Source organism: Anoplophora glabripennis, unplaced genomic scaffold, assembly GCF_000390285.2.
Source record: "Anoplophora glabripennis isolate ALB-LARVAE unplaced genomic scaffold, Agla_2.0 scaffold419, whole genome shotgun sequence".
Lineage (NCBI taxonomy): Eukaryota > Metazoa > Arthropoda > Insecta > Coleoptera > Cerambycidae > Anoplophora > Anoplophora glabripennis.
In genome coordinates, this window is record NW_019416507.1 from 126761 (window position 1) to 152253 (window position 25493).

Sequence of the window (25493 nt, forward strand, 5' to 3'; positions counted from 1 at the left end):
GAGGCTGGAAATCTGTTGGGTTGGTACTTCCGAACTTCACGAAGAAATTGACGAAAATTAGAACATGCTCTAATTCGTCAAGAACTTGATGAATAAATTCATGAAGTTATTTGACAGCAGATTTGGTGCATTACACTTGTCCAATTTCTTGATGAAGCGACTTCATGAATTAATTGATCAATAAATTGTCAATGTAAAACAGCTATTAGAGCTGTGCGTCGCAGACGACATACGCGGTTAGCAGAATCTGTAGCGTTCAACTTTATCGGTTTTGAAGGGGGATGTTTTGTTAGGTTTATTGCTTGTAATTGTATGCTCATAAGTGCAGACGAAAATATTTCTTATTATTTTGGCAAAAAATTTTTTTTCATGACAATGGTTGAACATTTTTTGCTGACAATACTTATTGAGAAAGAACATGAAAAAGATCTTTGAAATTTAATTAGTTGTCGTCGTCAACCGTAAGTCCACCTAAGCAGAGTCTAACAAACCAGCTACGCATGTTCTTGTGTTTTAGATTCCAACGTAAGTCCGACGCGCACAACTGACTGTCTGCTTTGCGTCGCCTACAGCTCTCACAAACCATAGCTTTAGATTTAGTGCTTGTGATTGTATGCTGATAAGTGCAGACGAAAATATTTATTATTATTTTGGCAAATTTTTTTTTTTTTCATGACAATGGTTGAATATTTTTTGCTGACAATACTTATAGAAAAACACCATGGAAAAGATCTTTTAAATTTAATTAGTTGTCGTCGTCAAAATAAAAGTGAATATCGAATGTTTTCTAACAGACGCTTGGAAGGGACGGTATACAATGGGCGATGTTCTCGTACGAGATTGATTAATTTCTCGTCTTCCTCTGGTGAAAACTTGGTTGCCATTTTAAAATTCTTTAAAAATAAATGCTTTTTTAGCACTGTAGTCCACCTAAGCAGACTCTAACAAACCAGCTACGCACCTTCTTGTGTTCTAGATTCCAACGTAAGTCCGACACGCACAACTGACTGTCTGCTTTGCGTCACCTACAGCTCTAACAAACCATAGCTTTAGCTGCATTCGCGGATAGTGGGAGTAAGTTGAGACGTCCCACGTGAGTCATCGATGACGTTCATATTGTGTGCGCGTCGCTAGTCCTGTGGAGTAGGCTAGGTCACGTTTATCACCGGTATAGTCGGTGCCGTTGCGTATGCTTATAGGCCTACAAATACCTCGGTGTCTTGGATTTATTACATATTTTTCATCTAACACAAATTATTTTTACTTTTAAAAAAGACATTTGACAAGTATTCGGCTGCGCTCAAACTGTTTTACCTACTTCTTTATATTACATTAATGTGGCATAGGTTTGTTATATTTTGTGTACCTTGTATCTTTTTTGTTGAAGAAGACGAAAATAAGGAAATGGTTCAATGGGAAATAAAAAATGTTAATATATTACACAAAATAAGTATATAATTTTATCTATAGCATGACTATAAATATAAATAATGACACATATAAATAACAGTAATATTTAAATAAGTCTCCAATACTGATATGTAACAAAAATAATAAGGACATATTGGTAAAACAAGTTATGCTGCAATCAAGATTGAAAAAAGAACAATATTTTTATCTTAGCTAAATAACAAATAGAATGTAACACCCAATCCCAATATACGTATAATTACGAAAACTAAAAAAAAAAATGTTTTTCTATGAATGGGTGTTATAAACTTAACATTGAAAAATAGTAAAATTTTAAATAAATTTTCTTTTGTTTTTCAATCCCAATCTTAAGACTAAATTGTTTCCAAAATTTTCATATAAACAAAGTTCCTATATTACACGTTTTTAACAATTTCCATAAATTGTAAATGCATTAATTCAGATTTTCATTTTCGATCAGAAACCGGCACTCCAAATTTGTATTTTTATAATAACTTTATACAGAGTGACTCGTAAATGAACCGATATAAGACAGACAATAAATGGGGACCAGAGAATAGGGAAAAACTTTTTTTTGTTTATTTAATAACAGAAATGAAACTAAATTATGCGAAAAATAGATTAACGGATTGCGTTTATGCCAGATTTCCATCATTCTGTGAATTTTCTCATCGAATTCATCAAACTAAGTGAGCTAAAAAGAATATAAAAAGTTTAGTAATGATTTACAGAATGGAAGAAATTTGGGAGGATTGCAATTATGATTTTTTTTTCATTGATATATTAAAAATAGCGATTATTTCTGATAATTATTGTGAATGAATATCAAATTAAAAGTTTCTGTGTACTATATGAAACATTGTTTCGATTTTATTATCAAGTAAATCAATTATTTGATAGTAACTGAATTAGATTTGTATCAAAAATGCTCTTAACTAATAAAATAATCAATTTCGGGAAAATTTTCAGGAATATAAAAAATCAATACGAGACAGAAAAAATTTGAAAAAAGGTTTTTGCCTTTATACCAATAAGAAAACAGGGAACTGGCGTAAAGCCATCTGTCAAAAAAATAATCATATTTGCTTAACTTCCATAAATAAATAATGGCAGATTTAATTTCATTTAAATATGATATAGCGTTTTAAAGTTAAAAAACAAAAAAAAATTCCAACTTTAACTCCATCTAGCGGCTAAAGCGGTACCTATTGATAAAACATTTTTTTTGGAATTACGTACACTGCACTGTCAGTTCATTACGAATGAATGTTTTTATAGAAACTAAACTTTATTTTTCTGTAAGTGTATGCCCACAAGGTTGCCTCAGAAATTTCTTCATGCATATTAAATACACTAAAATTCATATCAATTCAACGAAACTTGAAGGAATCCTTATTTTAACACATCTGGAGTGTTTAGTCTAACTAATAAATAACAATCCGAATCTAAGCCAACTAGTGATTGGAAGGTTTTGAATTTTGAGCAATCTTACAAGTATTCTGCGATCTTCTGGCCTTAATTCTATTTTGAAGCGTATTCAATAGCCCAGCGAGCACATCGTGATTCGGCAGCTTCTTCGCGAAGAGCAATCTTTTCACTGAGTCATCGTATGTAAGCAAAGCCACCATATTTTGCAACAAAAAACCCTGGCAGTATTCCAATAATTGCACCGCGTTGTATACCTTAGCGTGTATGTACATCGAGACGACGTTGTCCAGAGCCAACATGGCCGCGCAACGACTTTCACAGTAACGGAGAAGGCCGTCCAGCTGGAAGAAATTGGCAGCCGCCATGAGTTCTAGAATATCTTCAGGCGCCGGTTCCAGCGCTTGGCATCCTCCTTGATACAAAAACTGCATGACGATCTGAAACAGCAATTCACAATGCCTGTTTGTCCGTGTTCTTCGCCAATTCTTCAATTTTCTATGAAAATTAACCAAGCAGTACTACATATACGGCGTGTCCGTGAATAGGTGCTACAAACTTTAACGACAACTAAGATTTGTCAATAAATATAAAAAAAGGTTCTGACAATTACAAAGTGTGCTACTGAACATCTTCCCTGCTGCGAGACACAGACGGATGACAATAACTTGGCATAGTGGTTATTTAAAACATGATGGTCTAAAATGTCACAACAGAAAATTGTTTACAAATAATTTTGTTATTGATATTTTTCGAAAAAAGCAAAGAATACTACGAATACGAATACTACTAAGCACTATAAATGCTAAATATTATGTTCAATAACATATTATTTTCCACAGTTATAAAAATGGGGGAAGATTGTTTACAGGCTGGTTAATTGTATAATTTTTACGTAAATTCACGTTTTTCGCTTATAACTTTTTTCCGTTCATTTCCACGAGAAAACAGTAAAGTACTTTTTTTCGTCTTCAAAAGACCTACAAAACTAGCCCTCGAGCGTCAAAAAATATTGATTAGATCAAAAGTTATAAACAGAAGAAGTTTATTTATGATTTTTGAATTAAACATTTATAAACTGCGTTCGATTACCGATTCCAGATTTCGTGTTATTAGACAGTGATAAGAAATGAGAGGATGCGATGCCAAAACGATCTGGTAATAATAACGCAGTTTATAAATGTTTAATTCAAAAGTCATAAAAAAACTTCTTCTGTTTATAACTTTTGATCTAATCAATATTTTTTGACGCTCGAGGGCTAGTTTTGTAGGTCTTTTGAAGATAAAAAAAATACTTTACTGTTTTCTCATGGAAATGAAAGGAAAAAAGTTATAAGCGAAAAACGTGAATTTACGTAAAAATTATACAATTAACCACCCTGTAAACAATCTTCCCCCCATTTTTATGTCTGTGGAAACTAATATGTGATTGTACATAATATTTAGCGTCTATAGTGATAAATTCAGCTTGCCGAAACAAAAAGTCGCGTCCAACTCTATATTTCCTGGCCTATTTATTTGGATATCTTCGAGGATATTCTCGGACTGCTTGTCAGGCGTTCCCATTGGAATACCCATATACAAAGACAATCTGTATAATCTTCAGTTGTAAATAAATGCATTTTTATTTAGCACTTTAACGCTAAGTGTCAAATGAATAAACAAAATGACACAATTAATAATAATTATTATTATAGCAACCATCATTTTTATTTATCAGCCTACTTTTATTGAAATATGAAATTATATTTTTTTAAATGTTTGTCATACAGCTTGTAGAACATCCTGTACACTAAACTATTAAAGTACAAATAGGTACACATTTTAGATTCACTATCTCTTAAATTTGACAACTAAGTTGTGTTAGAGTTTGTAACACTTAATTAGAGGCACTCTGTACAACGTGTCTCACGATGACCCCCAATTAATATAATTCAGAGACTACTAAGTCGTGAAATTTTAGACTCGAGAGTTTTCCAGCGTGCTTTTTTCATATATGGAAGTTGATGATATAAAAAGTTATCATGTAGAATGTTGTTATTTTTTATTACTAAATTTTTGGATTCAACTTACTATACGAGTAAGGCAAAAATGTCAGTGCATTATCATTTGAAATGTGAACGGTTTTCAAAAATTTAAATATTTTTTTCATTTTAGCATTTGTAGGTAATAGAACTTCAAAGGTTGATAATTGAAGAAATCAGGAAATCTGATAGGTAATGATAATGCTAATGTAAAAAATAATACTATTTTAGTTTTAAGCATACGTTATAGTATCAGCTATATTAGCTCAAAGCTAATAAAGCTAATATGTATCTTTATATAAAACTTTTAGGAGTACTAAATAATAAAGTGAAATTAAGTTGAAAGGAAATAACAACGACAACGAAAGATGAACAAATGACAAATGTATAAAAACAAAAATAGTTTCTATTGTAATAATCGTGTGAAATGCTGTTCACAAACTATTTTACTTTTATTTGCTATTTTATCTTATTCGCTGATTAATTTTGAGTCAAAAGTCTCGAGTAGGAAATACTACTTTTTCTCCACATATATAAGTTGATTCAAAACGAACTATTAAACAGCAAATCATTATTTCTTTAAAGGTAAAATAATTAATTCATGCAAATTTAATACATTTAGGCCCGGTACTTTTGAGTCCCGGAAAATCATAAATTTGTAATTTCATATCTATACATATGAAAATAACATTTTAATTTCTAGAGAGAGAAAACTATTATACTGTATCGATTAAAACCGTAAAAAAATTTTATTTCGAACTAATTATTAATATTCATTCATATGAAAAAAATTGAGATTCGAGATTATTCTAAATTTTGTTGATGCGTAATTTTTTTAGATCCTGTACGTATCTTAATGGATATTTTTGGAAAGGTCAGTACTTAGACCACCTGCAATTCAAAAGCTGTAGTTACAACTTTTGAACTGTTCAATATTCAATACATCTACCTTAATTTCAATATTTTCAAAAAATTGTAAATTTTTAGAAAACATTTCAAATTTTTGTCTCTTGACTACAAATTTATACGACTTAAATCACAATAGTGTCTGAAATATTCTAATAGGTGTCGCCATGAAAAGCGCTGGTAATACTAGTCATACGTAAATATAATTATACATAGTATCCTTTAATTCGATTACCAAACATTTACAGGCTGCTTAAAATTTACGCAAAAAGTTCAAATGAACTAGGAGATAATTATGTTTTTTTTAGGGAGGAGTTGAATATGATCTGTGACAATGTTTTAAGTATCTTCAGGTTTGTCTAAGTATTAGTTTGATACACACACTTCTACAAAAAAAATGTTACCTGAAAAATATAGGTTTGACACAGTTATCCTGAAAAAGAAACATAATTTTTTTTTATGTAATTTGTCAGTATGACGCTGTAACATTAGTGGCGAGTGAAAATTATTTTAAAAATATTTTGATAAAGACCTCAGTTTTCAAGAAATATTTATTTAAAAATTACGATGTTACAGTTGCATCTAATACTAATAATTTTGAATTTTTTCTTGTAAGACCAATAATTTCTCCATATTCATTACTGTTTCATACTACAGGATCAAAGTTGAAAATTTCAAGGTGGTGATAAAAATTGAGTTGCAGATAATACATGTGTCTTTGTATGAATCACCAATACCTACCCAACAATGTGTACCAAATTCGATACTGATAGATGAATTGGTTTTGAAGATATTTAAAAAAAACTATAGGTATCAATAAGGTTATCTTCAAGGTTCCATTGTAACAAAAATTGTATATAAATTTTAATCAAATCACATCTTGCAAAAGTTTGGCAGTCGACTTAAAGGAAGTAATTCTTTTATGTATATTAACCAAATTAATATACATATAAGGAAACATTTAACAGAAATTGATAGCTCTGTACTCACCTGGAAAATATGGTATCTAATATCATTTATTTGTACTGTTGGAAGGCCTCCTTCACACAATTTCGAGCTCAACATAGCCCTCAGTCTCGAACTTGCAGTGACCAAAACTATTTTATGGGCGTAAAAAAGACGCCCCTCTACCCGAAAAGTCACATCACTCAGTTCCGGATTATTGACGTACTTCGGATCTATTCTCGATCCAGTAGAAGTTGTGGGTGGACAGTCTTTGATGGGTTTTATTGGTTCCCACCCAAAACAAGTCGAGAAAATGTCTGCTAGGAGCAGGGTTGTCCCCTCTTTCTGTTAAAAAAAGAGTAATTGTATATAATTGTTTTGTTAATACAGGGTACACTCGATATCGTTGGCTTAATCCGAAAATGTCGTAAGGACCACGTTTGCCCGAATTTATGAGTTTGGTGCTATCTATTATATTCTGAAAAATATTGTAGTACCTAGCTCCCAATTGCACAAAACTTTTTATTGTATAAACCGTTTCTATAGTAAGTTTATTAGTAACTAGAGGGTAGAAAATGTAGTAAATCTACATAATGAACGTAGTTCACAATGCTGCACTGTGTTCGATCTAAATACCTCTTAAGCAGAATATTTTAAACAAGTAAATTTGTGCTACTTTTGAGATAACGATATATAATAGGATTTATACTGTTTTGAGTGTTGTTTACAATACTAAATTCAACAAAAGAAGAATTTTAAAATAATTCATTCTCAAATCAAGGAAGTTGAAAGACTATGACGACAAACTTACAAAGTACTTAAGATGTTTTATATCTTAATATACCAGAAGAGAAAAACACCACAAATTCAGACATTAGAATCTGGACTAGCGCCAACTGAAATATACTGCATGTTAATAACTCTCTGACTTTTGTGTAGACGACGTGATAGAATGCAATGTACCTAGGCAATGAATTAGAGATAATTAGAGAAATTGTTGATACAGTTGATATAGATATTACTCCTGCAACTGAAACTGTTAAGGCAGAGGGCAATATAGATAAGCTAAATTATTGTGACTAATCTTTTGGTAACAACACTTCCTTCATAAAAACTTAAAGAAAAAAGAAAACTAGTATTAATGAACAGATGTGGATAGAAAGGGCAGGAAAAAGCTTAAGAAATCGATGCAGTTATAAATAAAACAAGAATTCAATAAAATGTAATTTATTTACAGAAGATAGGTTAGAAATATATCATAATTTTTTTAAAAATTTCTCCTGGGAGACTATATACAAACTTATTAATTGGTAAAAAGAAATCAAACAGATATATTATTTAGAATATTACTTGAAAAAGAATGATAAAAATATAACAGTGTGCAAAACAATGTTTCTTACAACTCATCGTGTAGTAGAAAGACTAACTTTAAGCTGGTTGTGTGACCCCGGAAATTAAAACTGATAAAACAGAAGCTGCTACGGACACATGTCGAAATAACTACAGATATGAAAAAGAAAAACCGAAAAAGTTTTTTAACAAACTTCCGAAGATATAACCTCAATATTGGAAAGCTACAAAGCTTGATCTAAAAGTTTGGCAAATCTGTACAGGTTTTATAAAAACTTATAGTGTTTGGAAAATCGAGTTAAGCCTTTCAATTTCCTTGCACGAAGCACGAAGCACGTGCAAGAAAAAGATAGGAACAAAGTTGTCGTTAATAAAGTATTATGTTATGGATCTTCAATACGTTTTGTTGTGTCCTAGGTTCAACGTTTATTCATGACATTTCCAAACTAAATCGCACACAATTTTACTCTATGCGACATGAAAAACTCTGACCGGTACTACTATTATCTATGGCATGAAAGTGCAGGTGAAGCAAATAATTACGCTTCTATTATTATTATCATCTGCAAACTGCGCAAAACAGAAGTTGTGTCCTTGCCAATACCCTTCTAAAATCTGCAAGTATCATTAATAAGGTAACTAATGAACAAAATAAAAAAGTAGACTAAAAAGCAAAAAGGCCAATGTGCCATCTGCTTATGTCGGAATATGTTTAAAAGCTCGACAAAATTCAAAATCATATAATGTTTACAGAAGATATGTCGTAAACATAGTACTACTACCAAAGAGCAAGGCTAAGTAGAGGATAAAATATCTATATAAATTTAAATGACACCACTTATCCGATAAACCTTAGTGTTGAGACAAAGTTTCCGTGGCATATTGGAAGGAGCTAAAACATATTACTACGTGCTTTTCTAAATTTTCTTTACTGAAACGGCGACGTTTATCACTTATATTAACTTGAGTAGAAAAAATGACCACTCAACGTCTACTGTTGACAACGGACAGTATGAGAAATTGTTGAGGCATGAACATATTTGCTGATAACACCTGATATGTACCAGATAAAAATTTACATATGTTTTCCAAAATGGTGTATCCTGGATTTTTTTCCAACACTCTTTGCATTTTTTCTTTTATCGTACTACTGACTGAGCGCCTGAACATATTTGCTGATAACTCCTGATATGTACCTGATAAAACTTTACATATGTTTTCCAAAATGGTGTTTCTTTTATTGTACGATTGACCGAGCGTATATTATTGGCATCGTATATATTTTTTTGTGCATCGTCCATTATATCAAATTGTTCATTTAGAGATAGTCCATATGATTCCAATTTACGGAATTACGGAACTTGTGCTTCTCTAGTTTATTTAATGGAATATTGCTTGAAAGAAAGGCGTCTGTAAGTTCATAGAAAAATATAGAGTCTTCAGCGCTGGACGAGGCATGGCTCTTCAAATGTCTTGTCACTTTAGTTTTGTAACAACAATTTATAATCACAGAACACCCTCTTATAATGCGTTCACACACAGTACAAAAGAGGTCATTTCCTTTAATACGCATGTCCCTGTAACTTTCAGGATCACTGTCAAACCAAATTTAAAATAATTCCCGTCTATTTCTTTTCTCTTCTGGCATTTTATTTCACTTTCCCCCCAACTAATTGTTGTTAATATAAGTTATATTACTATTTACAAATAGTGTTTTAAATACACACGGCGAATATAATTTACAGCAGAGGTAAAAAAGAAAGGTATCGACGCACTATTCATAATGTGATCATGTGATTCTGATCAGCTTAGTTATAACTAAATTTCTTTTCATTTGCAATTTTAAATAGTTAACTACATTTTCCTTCTACATTTCGTTTTAAAATTTATAGTGTATTGAAACACATATTTCTTATTACATGAAATATTGTCATGTACCCTTTATGAAAATATAATAGGTCCAACGAATAACTGTTTTTTATGTTGTAGGTCACTTATTAATTGCTAGAACTCAGTAAATATTTTAAAAGCATGGTTGTTTTGAAAATTCTGCTACCGTAAAGTCATACCTAAGAATGCAGTTTACCAGTTGTTATTAATATATTCACCGTTTTTTATCTCCCTTATAAAATTTGCTCTTTCGGACTTACGACATTTACGGATTAAGCCAACATAATATCGTGGCTTAATTAACGCGTATTTTCTCTAATAATGCGTCGACTTTAATTGCCCATGCCCCTGATCGATCTCCGCTCATAAGGTTATTAGATCATGTTTTACTAAAAAATCAAAGCAATAGAAAATTACGGATGTTTTCAAACCTTATTTTGAATGCACATCTTTCTTTGTTAGTTTAGTAATTTTGTAAAAAAGTCATGTTTCGTTTCTACTCTTCTCTACTTTTACGGTATATTTTATTTATTTGTATAGTGTTGTTTATATGATAAAAATATGTACATACATAAGAAAATTTTATTTTTCTATACGTACGTACATACATACATGATGTAAGTTTAAAAGGTTAATTTTTGTTATAGTGCAGTTCATCTGTAACGCGTCTTTCCGACCTAAATCCGCAGAATAACGAGAGCCTACTACACCTACAAGAAGAAATGTTATACGTTTTTAAATACTCACTTTACTATAACGGAAAATATTGAATAGCAGAGGTAGACATTCCTGCACGAATTGCGAGCTGTAATCATCTGGACAAACTTGCAAAAAATCTTGCAATAGCTGATCTATTACGCAATCTAATCTAGCTTCATGTGCAGCTCCTAGAGAATGCATCCAACAGTGTAGAGTCCAAGGGACACCCAAGGTCCTTATTTCAACTGTTATATCTAGATGATTGTTCTCAGCACTGTGATACATGGCCTCCTGAAGAGATTTTATTTGTGCTTTATTAAACTGCGGGGTGTTAGAAGGACTGGAGCTATTTGGGGCACCTAGAAATTAATTTTGAAAGTCTAAAACCAACACCTCAAATTGCAAATGTCAATTACCTTCGGCTAACATCTCCTCTAAAGACAACACCTCTTTGTTTATAGGCGCCAAAGGTTGGGCCAATAGTTTTTGCAGAATTGCTCTATGCCCATGCGCAGCTGCAACTGAAATGGGACTATAACATCCCCTTTGGGTGGATGCAGAATAACAAAGGGAATCCTTAATTTGAGTAGAAAAAAATTGGTTGGCTCCATGGGCACAAAGTAAAGACACCATGTCGGCATTACCGCTCCCACAAGCAACCTAAAAATAATATAAACAGTTAATAAAGTTTTTCAAATTAATTGAAAAGAAAAAAAATACCTGTAAAGGAGTAAGAGTGCATTTTTCATCACTTATAGTGGCTCCTCCTTCGACATTTGCTCCTCTTTCTAAAAGAATCCTAGCACACTTAGTGTGACCCTTCACGGCTGCATAAGTTAAAGCTGTCCAATGCTGATTCTCCCCGTTTACTGCTGCAAACGCGGGAAGTACAGGAGCAGGAGTTTCTGTATCAACAGATGCTCCTGCATCTAACAGTGCCTAGAAGAAACATAGCTCATATAAAATTGAACTAAGAAAATAAAACATGCATCCTTCTAAGATACTTTACCGATAAAGTCATCTCATCATTATGAATTGCAGCCAACATAAGCGCAGTGTGTCCCTGTGGATTAAGAGTATCCAATCTCGTTGAAGCTGGTAACAAAGGTATTGCTTGCTGAATCAACTCTGGCCTACCTGTTAACATTAACCTGAAAGCTAACTCAACCTGCAAAATATAAATATATCATGAAATATTAAACTGATGTACAAAGAAATAGCTAAGTACTTGAATTTGTCTAGACGCCTCAATCAGATCTTCTTCATTTCCAGTATTTTTTCTGACTCGTACTGCTTCCTCTCCTAATGACCTTACAGGGCAGTCAACCCCAGGCAGAAGTAATCTTGCAGCTTGCAAAATATCGTCTTTGTCGATTATTGCCGCGAATCTGTGCTCCCCATGAGCTGTTGCTACCCTTAACCATTCTACAAGCGGAGGTAACACAACATACGCTCGTTCGTAACATAATTCCTAAAAAGGAATATAAATTTTTATGTTAATCAAAGAGAATATATGATTACAATACCTGAACAGCGTTACTTCCATTTTGCTCCCCATGTTCCAACTGCGAACACCTCATGAAATAAAACAAAGATCTCACAGCTTTAGGACACAAAGGTATCCTTGGTTGCATTCTACAGATCAATTCCTGAAGTTCTTGCAGCGATCCGACACATGTGGTCATTAACGACGGTTCTGGTGGTCCAGAACTTCGACCAGAATCTCTTGAAGAACCCAAACTGGACACTGAAGCCCACCTTGGTAAAGATAAAGCACCTAGGAGATAAAATATTCTTCAATTCCTTTTTGCTTAAGAGATTTATTGTTTATTTTTATACCTGATGCTATTCTGCCCGCATTTAGATGAGCGTACGGTTGCAAGAGACCCCAGAGGTCTCCATTATTTGCAATAGCATGCTCTAAGAGAGTTGCTGTCAAATTTACATCTGAATCGCTAGGCAGACACTGAAGCAAAATCTCTTCTAGTAAATTTTCCAAACCGGCAGCAAGATATACTGCTGCATACCTAAAATACGAACCAAACAAATTTATATAGAAAACGCTAACGCAATCAGTAATCCAACTATCAGAAAACAAAATTTCTATAAAATTATTTCCTTTTCAATTTGATATTTTTTTGTTTAATCCTATCAATTTGTCTGGTAATAATCTTTTTATTAAACACACAAAAAAGACAACATTTTTCCTTGTTTGATAAAACAGTCTTGTTTTTGTATCTAATACAATACAAACGTAGTAGGTATTTATTTGTACTAGTCTGAAAAATTGTAGCCTTATAGTAAATCATGTTGATTATGCAATACTTCAACAATATAGAAAATACAACGGTAAACGCGATGTTGATTTCTAAAATGTCTTACTCTTCAAAGACTGAAAGTGCAACGCGAAAGTTAATCAGTTTAAACATCGATGATATAATCCAAATTCGGTACAGAATAAATTTCATATATTGGTTACCTACATGTAATTAATATAAGAAAAAAAATAGTAACATAATGTAAATCCTAAATACTTTACAATCGTTTAAACTTTGGAAGGTTCTTATCAGTCACCTAAGAACCATTGTACTTCAAACCATGTACCTTCAAACTTGATACCGTGCAATTTCCTCAGAATAATTATAAACGTACAAAATTTGGCCAAACACTTTGGCATCGGAATGGAAGAGATTAAAAATGGTGCATTCTACGAGAACTTTTGATTGGAAATGGTTTATTCAGATCTACAAAGAAAGATTTTGTTTGAACTATTGCAACCCAAAATTAGTTTTTTTACATAAAGGTAATTACTACGAGGCAACTATATGTTACGACACCCACACCTTTCTTTCTTATTTCTAAGCTTTAAAGATTATAAAAATGTTTCAAAAGTCCTAGCAGATTATAATAAGTCATCCTTGCACTGACTGCTGGAACCAGATGTTGAGGCCAATGACAGCTGATGAATTAGCAGGAAAGGCTTCATCAACTCCTTATATTGGTTCGGAATCTGTCAAAAACCGCGGGAAATGCGGCGGGAAATAAGGAAATTGATCAACAGCATAAGATATATTAAACCAATTTATCCAGGCATCAATATGGATATAGATCTTCATTAAAAAACCAAAAAAACATCAATGAGATTGACAACTGCTGTGATTGAGACGGAATCATTAACGTATTGGATACTGTGACCTGAAAAGAACTGAGCTGTGTAAAGACGACCTAGAATGCAGACTTTACAATAACGTAACGGAATAGTACATTGTGTGTGTACAGTGGTGAAAAGTTGCCAATAGCGCCACGCAGTTGACGCACGAGCGAAGCGAGTGCGGAAAGCGCCCAAGTGGCGCTATGGCGACTTTTCCGAACGAGTTGCACCTACTATTTTCTATCACAAGTGGGAGTCGTATGGGACCTATAGCATAGGGGGTTAGGTGCACGGAAAGTGCTAGATAGTACAACAGCGTGATGTTATTTTCATAGCGCAACGCTCGAGCGTTGCGCTATGAAAATAACATCACGCTGTTGTACTATCTAGCACTTTCCGTTCACCTAACCCCCTACACTATAGGTCCCATAGCGAGCGTGCGTGATAGAAACAACTTATCATGTTTTGTAGGAATGTGAAATATTAGCAGAAGGCAAACTCTTTATAAACATCCAAAATTGGATCCAGAAAAGTATAGCAAACAACCCTAGGTGAGATTGTATCAATTAGTGCCTGAAAAAGAAGCTAAATCGAAATGAAAAATTTATTAAAATAATCCACAAAACTACGATGCTTCTGGAAGCAATATGACATAACATGCATACCATGTTCCATTAAAAAAAAAACATAATTTAGTTTGTTCCACTTTTTAAAAAACGCTCTGGAGAAAATTTAAAATCATCATAAAATAATTTTAGTTGATGGATACATTTTGTATACGAGTTTTTTTGTAATTTGTAATTTGTAATTTGTTGTAAAAATAAAAAATTAAGGCGAAGTGACGTTTATTTATAACTAACAACATTGTAAAAGTGGTAAATTTGAAATAAAAAATTGTGTTTCACCAACTTTTGAAGCCGAATTGTAAAGCCTTTGGGAAACATGTTACTCTTGTGTTTCTTACTTTTGCGACTGGAACCAGTCCTGAAAATTTATCGCAACGTCACTGTTACACCCTGTAGAAGAGTCAAATATATATTTTGTCTTAGTGATAATCATTTTTTGTAGAAAAATCTTAATGAACATGCCTTCAAAAAATGAATGAAAACTTTACAAAAATTTTTTACTTGTTTGTACAATAGCATTTTCCTTATGCATTAAACTATATTTATTTACTCGTGTTGTGATCTAATCATATAATTAATCAATTTCCTATATCCAAAGAGAAAAGGAAATTATTTTATTCTTTTGCAATTGTACACTTACTCGTGGATAAATCTAGCTAAATTTACATCCGCCATCCACCTATGGAATCTGCCAATATGTAGTTGCAGTCCTGCTCTGGATGATTTACTCTGCTTCAGCGTGCAATCACCCGACATAGCCAACATAGCTGCTGCCCTTAGGCAGGCTTTTATGCATGAATCGGCAAGGGGAGGACATAAAACGATGCGAAAGGAAACTGTAACGTCATGTTTCGTACATATACCTAACGTGGAAGAGAGTCTTTGAGTTTCACGCCCTATTCGAACAAGGGCCCTCTGTAGCAAATAAGATAATCTCGGGATAGTTTCCACACTGACTCTAGACATATGATCCCTGCATCTGCCTGATTGCAACACTCTCAAGATGCAGTGGTTCGTCCAAGGTAAATGCTGCAATTCCACCAGTCTAAAATATGCAAATTATTACCAAAAGTGTGATATTACATTTCTTTATTTTTATTTTCTACCTGTTATGAGAATCTACCCATACAAACTCATCGGCATTTGTTATATTTGTGTTAATCGTTTCTAATGACGAATGTCTCATGAGTCGCCTCATCGCTGGTTCCGAACTCTCTGAGCCAGCACTTACACTGGAATAAGTGCTGGTGGAAGTATGGGATCTCATAGTGAGTTGTTGAAGAGCTAGCTTAATATCCTCTAAACCCCCGCTCCCCGTCCATGGCACATGTAACTAAAAAGTAAAGATGACGTATTTTATTTGATGACGATTGGAATACAAAAAATGATATATACCCTAGCAGGAGTAGCTCTATGTCTAGATCGATTATGTTGAGAGCTGGATCTATTTCTCAATGGTTTTTGCATAACACCAGCAGTCAATCGATCCATTCCTGAACTGGAATGACCTCTTGGGGAACTGTTGCCAGTGTCTGACATACTGGCATGTCCAGAAGATCGATTGTCGTCTGAAGAACTGTTTCCACAATGCTGTGCTCTTGCCTAAAAGAACATTCAATTAAAGGTAATTTATTTTCTAAAGCCACAATCATTAAATTGCAGATTTATTTGTGTCCTATTTTTTCATATCCCCGTTTGAACACGTCCAAAAGCTTGCAAAAAACATTTGGTGTAGCATTTTTATCCAACTTTGGACCGTATTATTACTCCTTTTTATATGCGGATTTACAGTTCTGCAAAAACATTTCAAAACAGGTAGGTAGTAAAAATCAATCAATGAAGAAGAAATCGTTTCGCCTCACATTTAGTTATCACGATGAAAAAATTTGTGCATATCTGCGCTAAATAAGTTATGGTAATCATAGTTTGGAGCATAAGTGGCTCTATATTGGTACGTTCCTTCTAAGAGAAGGTTAAAAGTGTGTCTAATACATACAGTCTTGATTAAACGCTATAGAATTTTCATTTATTTGAACTTTTTAAAGCACATTTTCAGGGTAAAAAATTCACAGATGACAATGCCATATTGAGGCAGTACAAAGTTGGTTAAGAACCACACCTCAACGTGAATATTTGTAAAAGACAAGCAAACCAAGTGTGTTATAAACATTGCAAAAAATTTCTCTGAGTGTTCTTATCATTAACTACTGCATTTATTTAATAATTTTCCTAGTGCGTTTATTTATGGATATATTTTTTGTACATGATGGTATGAAGACGAATGGTATAAACAATGATTAAAGCGTTATAAGTCTACAAAAACGAGAAGAAACGGAGAAGAAATGGCAATTTTTCATCTTTTATACATTTAGGAGAATTATGGAAATAGCATTTTATAATATCTTTATGTACAAATAAAATGATAAAGTAACTTTAAACTTTCTACCTGCATCCTCAATTCTTGAACACTGACATGGTGATGTTGTCTGGAAGAAACCATTCTGTGGTCATCATTACTTGCATATTCCCCACTGTATTTGGATCCACTCTGATTCTGTGGTATTCTTAGGTTTCCCACTGCATTTACAGAACCACTGTTCACCTTATTAGGTCCAGTGTCCCTTTCTGGAACCATATTTACTGAGGAATGCGAACAATTGTACTTAGAATACTCATGACTATTGTTTAAATTATTTTTCGTTGTGGACAAATTGCTTTTCTCAATCTGTTCGTTAAAAGTAGAGGTTTTTACATTATTTGCAACATAAAGGTGTTGGAAATGTTCTACTTTTCTTTTAGGAGAGACCATTCTGTCATTGGTGGTATGATTTTCTGTATTTGTAGGAGAAAATGCTGGTTTTCCACATGTTGTGTTAGCTGGTGTGTTAACTCTAGAAGAGTCTTTAGTAGAAGTGTTGCTTTCATTGTTTTCAAGATAAGAAGGTTCGGTACGCGAATTGCTGGACAGTCTGAAAGAAAATAATAGTCGAATTGTATAAAAAAGGATTAAAACATGAAAGAATTTTTCACTAAATGTTAAAACAGTGACACATTTTATGAAATAAGTGATTAAATAACATTTAAATAACACAATTGGTATAAAATATATTTTAAAAAAGGTATCCATAAAGTTATCTTTGATATTCTTGTAATTAATATGCCTAACGCATAAACGTTACAAACTTATTACGTAAGTAACTTTTGCAAGGCAGAATATTAGTAATAAAATAAATCAAATAATTTTTATTATTCCTCTAAAATAAAAACAATACTTAATACTATGCAAAAATTGTAAATTACAAATTAAACACTTTAATCCATGGAATTATGATATTTCGCAGTTTAAATAACTTTCTCATAGTTTCTTTATATTTATTTTTACTTTTTATATAACTTTATACTCTCTCAAATGTATACAGGGTTGGGCAAATGTGTCTGAACACCATAATTTTGATTAAAAAATACCTTTAACAAAAGTTTTTATAATATTTTTTATTCTTTTCATTAATTTCCAACATCTACTTTATTTTTAGAGATGCAGTGTTGTCGACAGTTTTTTTAAATGAACCACCCTGTTTCTTTTAATATTTTTTAGAAAGAGATTTTCACCGATTACAATGATATAGGGTTGCGGGGTCTGCGATTTAATGTTGTTTAAATGTTGAATAAAACAATAAAATAAAAAGTAAAAATGTTATTTAATGAAAATGCTAATAAGATCTTCCAACTCTTCTAACGACCGAGGTTTATTCTTGTAGACAACATATTTTAAATGACCCCAAAGGAAATAGTCTAACGGACTTAAATCTGGCGATCGCGGTGGCCATTCAATATATCATTTTCGACCTATCCATCTCTGTGGAAATACATTATTTAGGTATCGACGAACGTCAACTCCATAATGAGGCGGAGCTCCATCATGTTGATACCAAATGTCATTTGAGAGTAGTTCAGAATTTGCTTGGTTTGGTAATAAACAATTCAATGCTGGAACAATTTGCTCACACAAAAGTTGTAAATAACGATTAGAGTTCAAATGGGCCGATGATGTGTCCGCTGATTATGTCGATCCATACATTTAATTTCAGAAGGATATTGAGTGCGATGTTCTTCTATTCAATGTGGATTTTGATCACTCCAGTAACGACAGTTATGCTGATTTACAAAACCATTCAAGCAGAATGTCGATTAACCGGAGAAAAGTATATTATTGACAAAGTTTCCATTATTCTCAATGTTGTTCAACATTTCCTCACAAAATTGCATCCTTCTATCAAGTTCATCCTCATTTAATTCTTATAATAAATGGACTTTATAGGGATGAAATTTATTTTTGGACAATATCCTCCTTACTGATCTCTCACTAATATTGTGAGATAAGGCTACTTGAGGCACTGAAGTTTTTGGTTTTTCTTATAGATTGAGAATAACATTTAGTAACTTATCTTCATTTGTAGCTGATTTAGGTGCGCCAGGGTTTGTAAGATTTTTAACAATTCCCATTGAATAAAACTTGGTCACAACCGTTGAAACTGTTGATTTTGAAATATGGGAATTTCTTTCAAGGAAAGTAGCATTAAAAATATTGCATTCATCTTCCAGAGATCTCTTCCTGTCTCCAACGAAATTCTTTCACTTTCACTTAGTTCACCCATAACATGAAGTTTGAACAGCAATCTTAATATCATCTGACAGGAATATATGATTTGATTTCTTTTAAACAAAATTTGCAAAAACGATAGCAAATCCAATTATTTTTTCAGGTAGTCGAGTCAACTCTCAATGTCACTCTTTGGAATTTTGGAAAAGGAAGATAATACCGTCAAAAGAAAATTAAACAAGATGATTCACCCCTTTAATTAATTACATAGACTTAGGATACACCCTATATAATGACAATAATTTGTACAATACATTACAATTATGTAAAATAGAGGTTTCATTTTAATTTTTATTTGTATCTTCTTTAATTCACACCGGGTAATCATTTTTCTAGAAGCGCCACAGGGATTTCGGTTATGTTAAGAGTTCAAAAGTTGATCAGGTTAGGGCAAAGTTGTGGGATTTCATTACGAATTACGTACCGAAGAGACATTTCAAACTCAATGTTAGGGCACTTTTTTGTGGAAAATTCAAATGTCGTGTTAACTGTAACGCCCATAGGGACGAAGAAACAACATTTACATAACTTTTATTTTACTTATGAACGCAAATTGATTACGTAATCGATTGATTTTTCTCAGTGACTTCATATCAATAGCCTAGAAAGCAAATGTGATAAGTACCTATTTTGAGCAAAATTTTAATACGGGCATATATCTTATAAAATTTCTACAGAACCTTCATAAATGATTACAAGTCACGTGACCAGTAATTTTGTTTGAAACTGTAAATTTATTTGCTTAATTTTGGGAATAAATTTCCATAAAATTAAACATTATTAAAACAATGAGTAAATACATCAGTTAATCATCTTAAACAACATATAGTTTAAATAAGTAAGTACTCTTACAAGTTTTCAGATAAAAAATGGGTGTTAGAGAAACTTAAACTTGAATTAAATTTAGAAAACAGTGATATTTTAATGTAAAAATAACGAATCAGAAAAAAATACAAATTTAAAAGATACACTAAGGAAATTAATCAATAAGTATATTTTGCACAGATAATCTGTACTTATTATAATAGCAATTTTTTCTTATTAGTGTTAAAATATCATATGCCAAACTTAATAAAAATTATTTTGCTAACAATATTTATTACCTTAAGTCGATAATTTATTAGAACAAAAGGGTTGGTAGAATACTTCTTCCACCAGGTAAGTAGATAAAGATATTTTCTAGTTATTATAATTGACATGCAGACGCGAGGTCTGCATAGTACCTATACGGGTCATCCACAACTTATCTAAAAAAAAATTGGGAATAGATGCGGCATGAAAAATGAATTCAATATCGAAAAAAAATAATTTTGTAAAATCCTTATAGTTTTCGATAAAAAAATTAATGAAGTTGTAGTACAACTGGTACGCTGGTACGCTGGACAACTGTAGTGGCTAGCATCATTTGCGTTGTGCGCTTTACGCAATGCGCGTGGAGAGCTACGTGGCCCCAGCGACTCCGAAAACTGAAATTCGATTTTACAATTGGTATTAACGTCGTTGCGATAGTGTTTACAATAGTTTTTTAGTAGTGTCAAAAATTGCTTACGTGTATAACAACTCGGAGTTCATGCATATTGTTGTAATTTATGGTGAAGCAAGACAAAATTTTTGTGTTACGGTGAAGCAAGACATTTGTGTTAGTTCGTAGAAACTGGGTAAGACAGGCCCAAATGTTTTTACACGTCCTTGGATAAAATTTTGAACAGTTGTAACATCAATTTATTTTATTAATTAAAACCACAAATTAATTAATTAATAGCGGTAGTTAAATTTGCTGTAATAAAATAGGTGTTATAAAATTCTATTTATTTCTTTCCTTGCGAAATTCTTTCAAGTTTTTGTCCGTTCACTTTTTATTACACTTTGTCGTCATGTCGGTCGCCTTGTGTAAGGTTAGGTTTTACAGTGGACTAGTTGCCAGTGCCGTGCAGAAGTGTTTTGTAAATCATTTTCGAACTGCCCTTTTTGATTTTTTTTATTTAAAAAATTGTATTTGTAAGTCCTGCGCAACCACAATTTTTTTGGATAAGTTCTGAATCATCCTGTATAGCCATTTTGTATTCTACATTACAACAGGAAGTGTGCCTGTCTTTCATACAAACAATGTATTATATTTGTCAGTAATATAATAATAACCAACACGTGAAAAAATCCACAAAAAGGGACCAGAGTTGTGGCGAGACACTCATGGTTCTTGCATCATGACAATGCTTGTCAGTTTTATACCAAAAATGAGATTACTGTCCTCCCTCACCCTCCTTATTAGACAGATCTGGCGATTTTTTCCGAAATTAAAAAATCAGTGCTGAAAAGACGCCGTTTTTAGACTACTGATAACATTAAAGTAAATTCGTCACAGATTTTAAAGGCCATCTCAAATAAAGCTATGTATGAATAGGGAAAATTAAAAAACTAAGTAAAACGCATATAGCTATGACAAAAAAATCACTTATTATTGTCTAAAAAAATGGTAAAAATAAATATATTTGCTGGTATTATCATAAAACCCGTTTCCTAGGATGACAACCTAACAACCGCGATAAAAAAAATTTCTAGGGTAAAAATTGTACTATAGGTTGCTACCATAATAAGATGATCTTGCAAAATAAATCTTGCAAAAATAAACATCTAATAGACTCATTTAGAAAAATATAGAAAAATTTTTTATGTCATCATCGTAACCTTTCTGGAACCTATTTAAAGTATATATTTTGTTAAGGTTAATCAATGGCTAAATGATATTTCTCTCAGTATGTGTTGCTGAATTGAAATAATGAAAAGGAAAATGACATTCAAATTTTATTAAGGGGAAATATAATTAATCCAGAGCATTGAAATATCCACAGAAAATCCGTCAAGACAAATCAATAGTACTTAACTGAAGAATTAATCCTTTAGGGTCAATTCTGACTCACCTCTTGGCCCTTGGGTGTATCTGTTATCAATTTAGCTAAAGCATGACTAACTAGAGAGTATTTATATTATGAAAAGACTATATTTCACAGAAGATTACTTGTTTTATGTATTACTAAGAAAAATAATTTGTCATAAATATCCATTTTTTAAAATAATTTTCATAAATGATCACTTACTTTAACAATATCCTTAAAACTACAGATATGAGTAAACAACAAATGAACTATGGGTGAAATATAAAAAACCAAAGAGTGTTACACCTCAATGGTTAACGCTACTCAGGGTCTTTGGTAGTGTTGAAATGATTTTCAAACTAGCAAAGAGCAACCTGCTAATCGACAGGTAATGTGAAACCAGGACCAATGTCGTAAGTGAAGCAAATGATAACATAAAAAATTACAAACAGTATCTCACTAATTTCATAATCAAATCATTTTTCTGTCACTTCCGAATTAACTTGTCACAACTTTCGAAATTTAAATAGGGCACCCCATACATTTTTGTTTCTTTCAGTTCTATATTGCACTTTAAAGATGTCTATGCTATGTATTTTAGGTGATATGTATTTCTTCAGTGCAAAATTTTTTATTTTATTTTCCGCCCCTGAAGGAAAGTAGCCAAACCATTTTACTTTTCAAAAAAATTTAACGAAACGTTTAAATTTTAGACTAGCGAAGATAATTTTACGTTTTAAGAATACATAAAGGTTGTTGGAATGATGTTTTAGAAATATATTTTTTCCAACATAGGGAAGATGACGGGCCGAGAAGTTCACCAAATTAGTTTTTTTTTAATCGATTGATAGCCAGCACGCGTTGTTTATTTTACATACTTAAAACTAAATCATAGAAATTTTTTTAAATACATACTAATTTAAAAAATTAATAATTATGCACTTGTCGAAAAACGAATAAGTACCTAGTTACTTGAATATTAAGCAAATGTAAATGCTCGACATCATAATATGCATATACATACAATCCTTAATTAGTAGTGGTTAATATAATATCTGGACAATTTTCTGTAAATACTAGTAGCTCAGCGTCAAAACTTAGCTTACTCGTACATCGGTTTATGCACCAATTGTTAGAATCATTCCGCTTAGTAACTTTTGTTATTAATTGTAGTTACTTTCTCTTTTTAAATATATATTTCTATTCTATTTCAGAAGACATATATTTCCTCGCTTGAAAGCAAGGCTAGTCTATATCCAAAATTTAAAAATTTACATTTTATGACTTAGAAACACAAAAACTAAGTCTATTCACAGTAAGTTTGTAATTCTTGTTCTTTTAAAGTTGCTTCATATCCGTTCTAAGTCTTCTTCTTCATCGACATTATTTTTATATTCTGGTTATATAACAATCATTTGACCTTGTCGCATAGCTATTTTGCTAATTAATATAGCATATACAGGGTGTCTGGTAAGTATATGGCAAACTCTTGGAGGTGGTGAAAATAACCCTAGTTTGTCATAAAAAATCCTAAAATGCCCCTTAACGGAGATACAGAGCCCCAAAGGGGTACCCAGCGATTTACCTTTTCGGCTCTAACTTTTAAAACTAATAAAATTTCAATATTTTATGTAGGCCATAAAGGCTCAATAAACCATACTTCAGTAGATGTTTTACACTGTCAGGGAAGTCAAGAACGGAACACTCGTCGGCCCAAAATTTTAACAGGTTTCATTTTATAAAGCTGAAAACTGCATTTTTAAATAGTTTCCTCATTCCTCTTTAAAAACGGTACTCTGCATTTGTTTCTATAAAACTAGCCGTTTTCTAAAGAATTAGGTTTCTGTATAACACTCATAAATTTATTTAATTATCAAGTTTATTAACATAAGCAATTTAAAGAAAATAACTAACCGAATAACATCATAACTAATAATTCGTATTAAATAATAAAATTTATCATTATTACATTTCATTAATGCTGACATGCATTTAACTTATGGACAAGCACTCAGCAATTGTGTGGAGGCAACAAGAATTTATTATGATACCTTTCCAAATCACTTAAACGCAATGATGTTAAAAATTCGAAAGCTTTGCTTCTTCTTGTTTACTTGAGCAGATTTTCGAAATGGGCGCCTTGTACCTCTATATATTCTCTTATCCGACGGATGTTTTCTCGTTGTACCTACTTAAAACAACATTCCAGGATTGTTTCGAATTTCGTTGCAATGGTGTGTTATTATTTCTATCAGGTCTTCTTCCCTGGTATGAACTTGTGTCGATATACAAGCCTCTCATAAAAAGAAATCCAATGGCGACATGGTGGGCGACCTCGATGGTCATAGTTTCTGCATAATTTTTATGTAGCTTATCTGGATTTCAATAGTAGTAGTAGGAAAAAATTGTCTTAGGTATAGCATGACAGTATAGCATGGAATACATATATTTCTTCATTCTGCGATTATAACTAACTCTACTTTGAGTATCTCAATTCTCAACATTGTCTTTAAATACATGTGAAATCCTTCACTAGTAATATAGTATATGCAGTTCATAACGTGAATCAATGTAATTTGAGACAGGTTTAATGTTCTAATATATATTCCAAATATTTTAAAAATCATCTTATCTAGGTTATCCAGGGTGTTACGAAACTTTGCGGACACGGACTGTGGGATCATCTAAACTTGATAAGGTCATAAAAAAATGTCTCTATCATTTTTCAATCAGACCGATATTTTTCGAGACACAAATATCCAAAACTAATAAAATTTTTTAATTTTTAATCATCTGATAAACAATTATGACAAACGAATTGTTTAAAATTTCCACCACCTGCTACTAAACATGATTCAGCACGTTGTGCTACTGCTCGAAGGGAGTTATTTGTTGTATTGTTTGAAATAGACGGCTCAGTAGCAACTGAAAAATGTAACAATTAATTACAATTCAAAAAGCATTACAAATACTTTGACATTCGTTAGAGTACAGTAAAAGTTCCTATCAATACAAACTGCAAAATAATGGGCCACAATTATTCAAACCGTGAATATTATGATATGCTGATAGCATTTTGGACCATAGCAGTGTCCGATATGTCAAAATATACAGGGTGTCCCTGAAAAGGATGGACAACGCTTGACCACAGGTTCATTGGATGAAAATAAGACTATTTAGCCTAACTTACCTATATACAAAAGTGCACGCCTACCGAGATATAACCTTCTAAATATAGAATAAATAGCCTATTTTTTTCAAATAATTTGAAAACTATATTTCTTAGAAACTTCAAATTTGGTACACTTATTTTTTATATAAGGGCAAGGTAAATATAGAATTTGGAGAGAATACATATACAGGATGTTCTATTTCTAGTGCCTGTGCGCCACTGGCTATCCCGTAACTTTTTTGTGTGTCTGCCAATGACGACAAAATTTATATTTTTAAAAATAAGCACTATTTTAGAAGATTTTTTGCCTCTTACAAAATGTAGGACACAATTTTACATTT

The 25493-nt window shown here is 32.2% G+C and overlaps 1 protein-coding gene across 1 annotated transcript in view; it reads right to left on the reverse strand.

The window, feature by feature from the left end:
* Positions 1-2875: 2875 nt before the first annotated feature.
* The window catches only part of LOC108909682 (ankyrin repeat and BTB/POZ domain-containing protein 2), a 25157-nt gene continuing 2539 nt past the window's right edge, over positions 2876-25493 (reverse strand). The window contains exons 2-14 of the mRNA XM_023454783.1: positions 16887-17416; positions 15843-16042; positions 15554-15780; positions 15088-15492; positions 12510-12697; positions 12197-12447; positions 11899-12141; positions 11680-11838; positions 11391-11609; positions 11087-11330; positions 10719-11029; positions 6777-7076; positions 2876-3296 (exon numbers count right to left, since the gene is read on the reverse strand). Of these exons, the coding sequence (XP_023310551.1) occupies positions 2886-3296; positions 6777-7076; positions 10719-11029; positions 11087-11330; positions 11391-11609; positions 11680-11838; positions 11899-12141; positions 12197-12447; positions 12510-12697; positions 15088-15492; positions 15554-15780; positions 15843-16042; positions 16887-17416 (3688 nt within the window). The 3' untranslated portion in view covers positions 2876-2885. The remainder of the gene's footprint in view (positions 3297-6776; positions 7077-10718; positions 11030-11086; positions 11331-11390; positions 11610-11679; positions 11839-11898; positions 12142-12196; positions 12448-12509; positions 12698-15087; positions 15493-15553; positions 15781-15842; positions 16043-16886; positions 17417-25493) is intronic.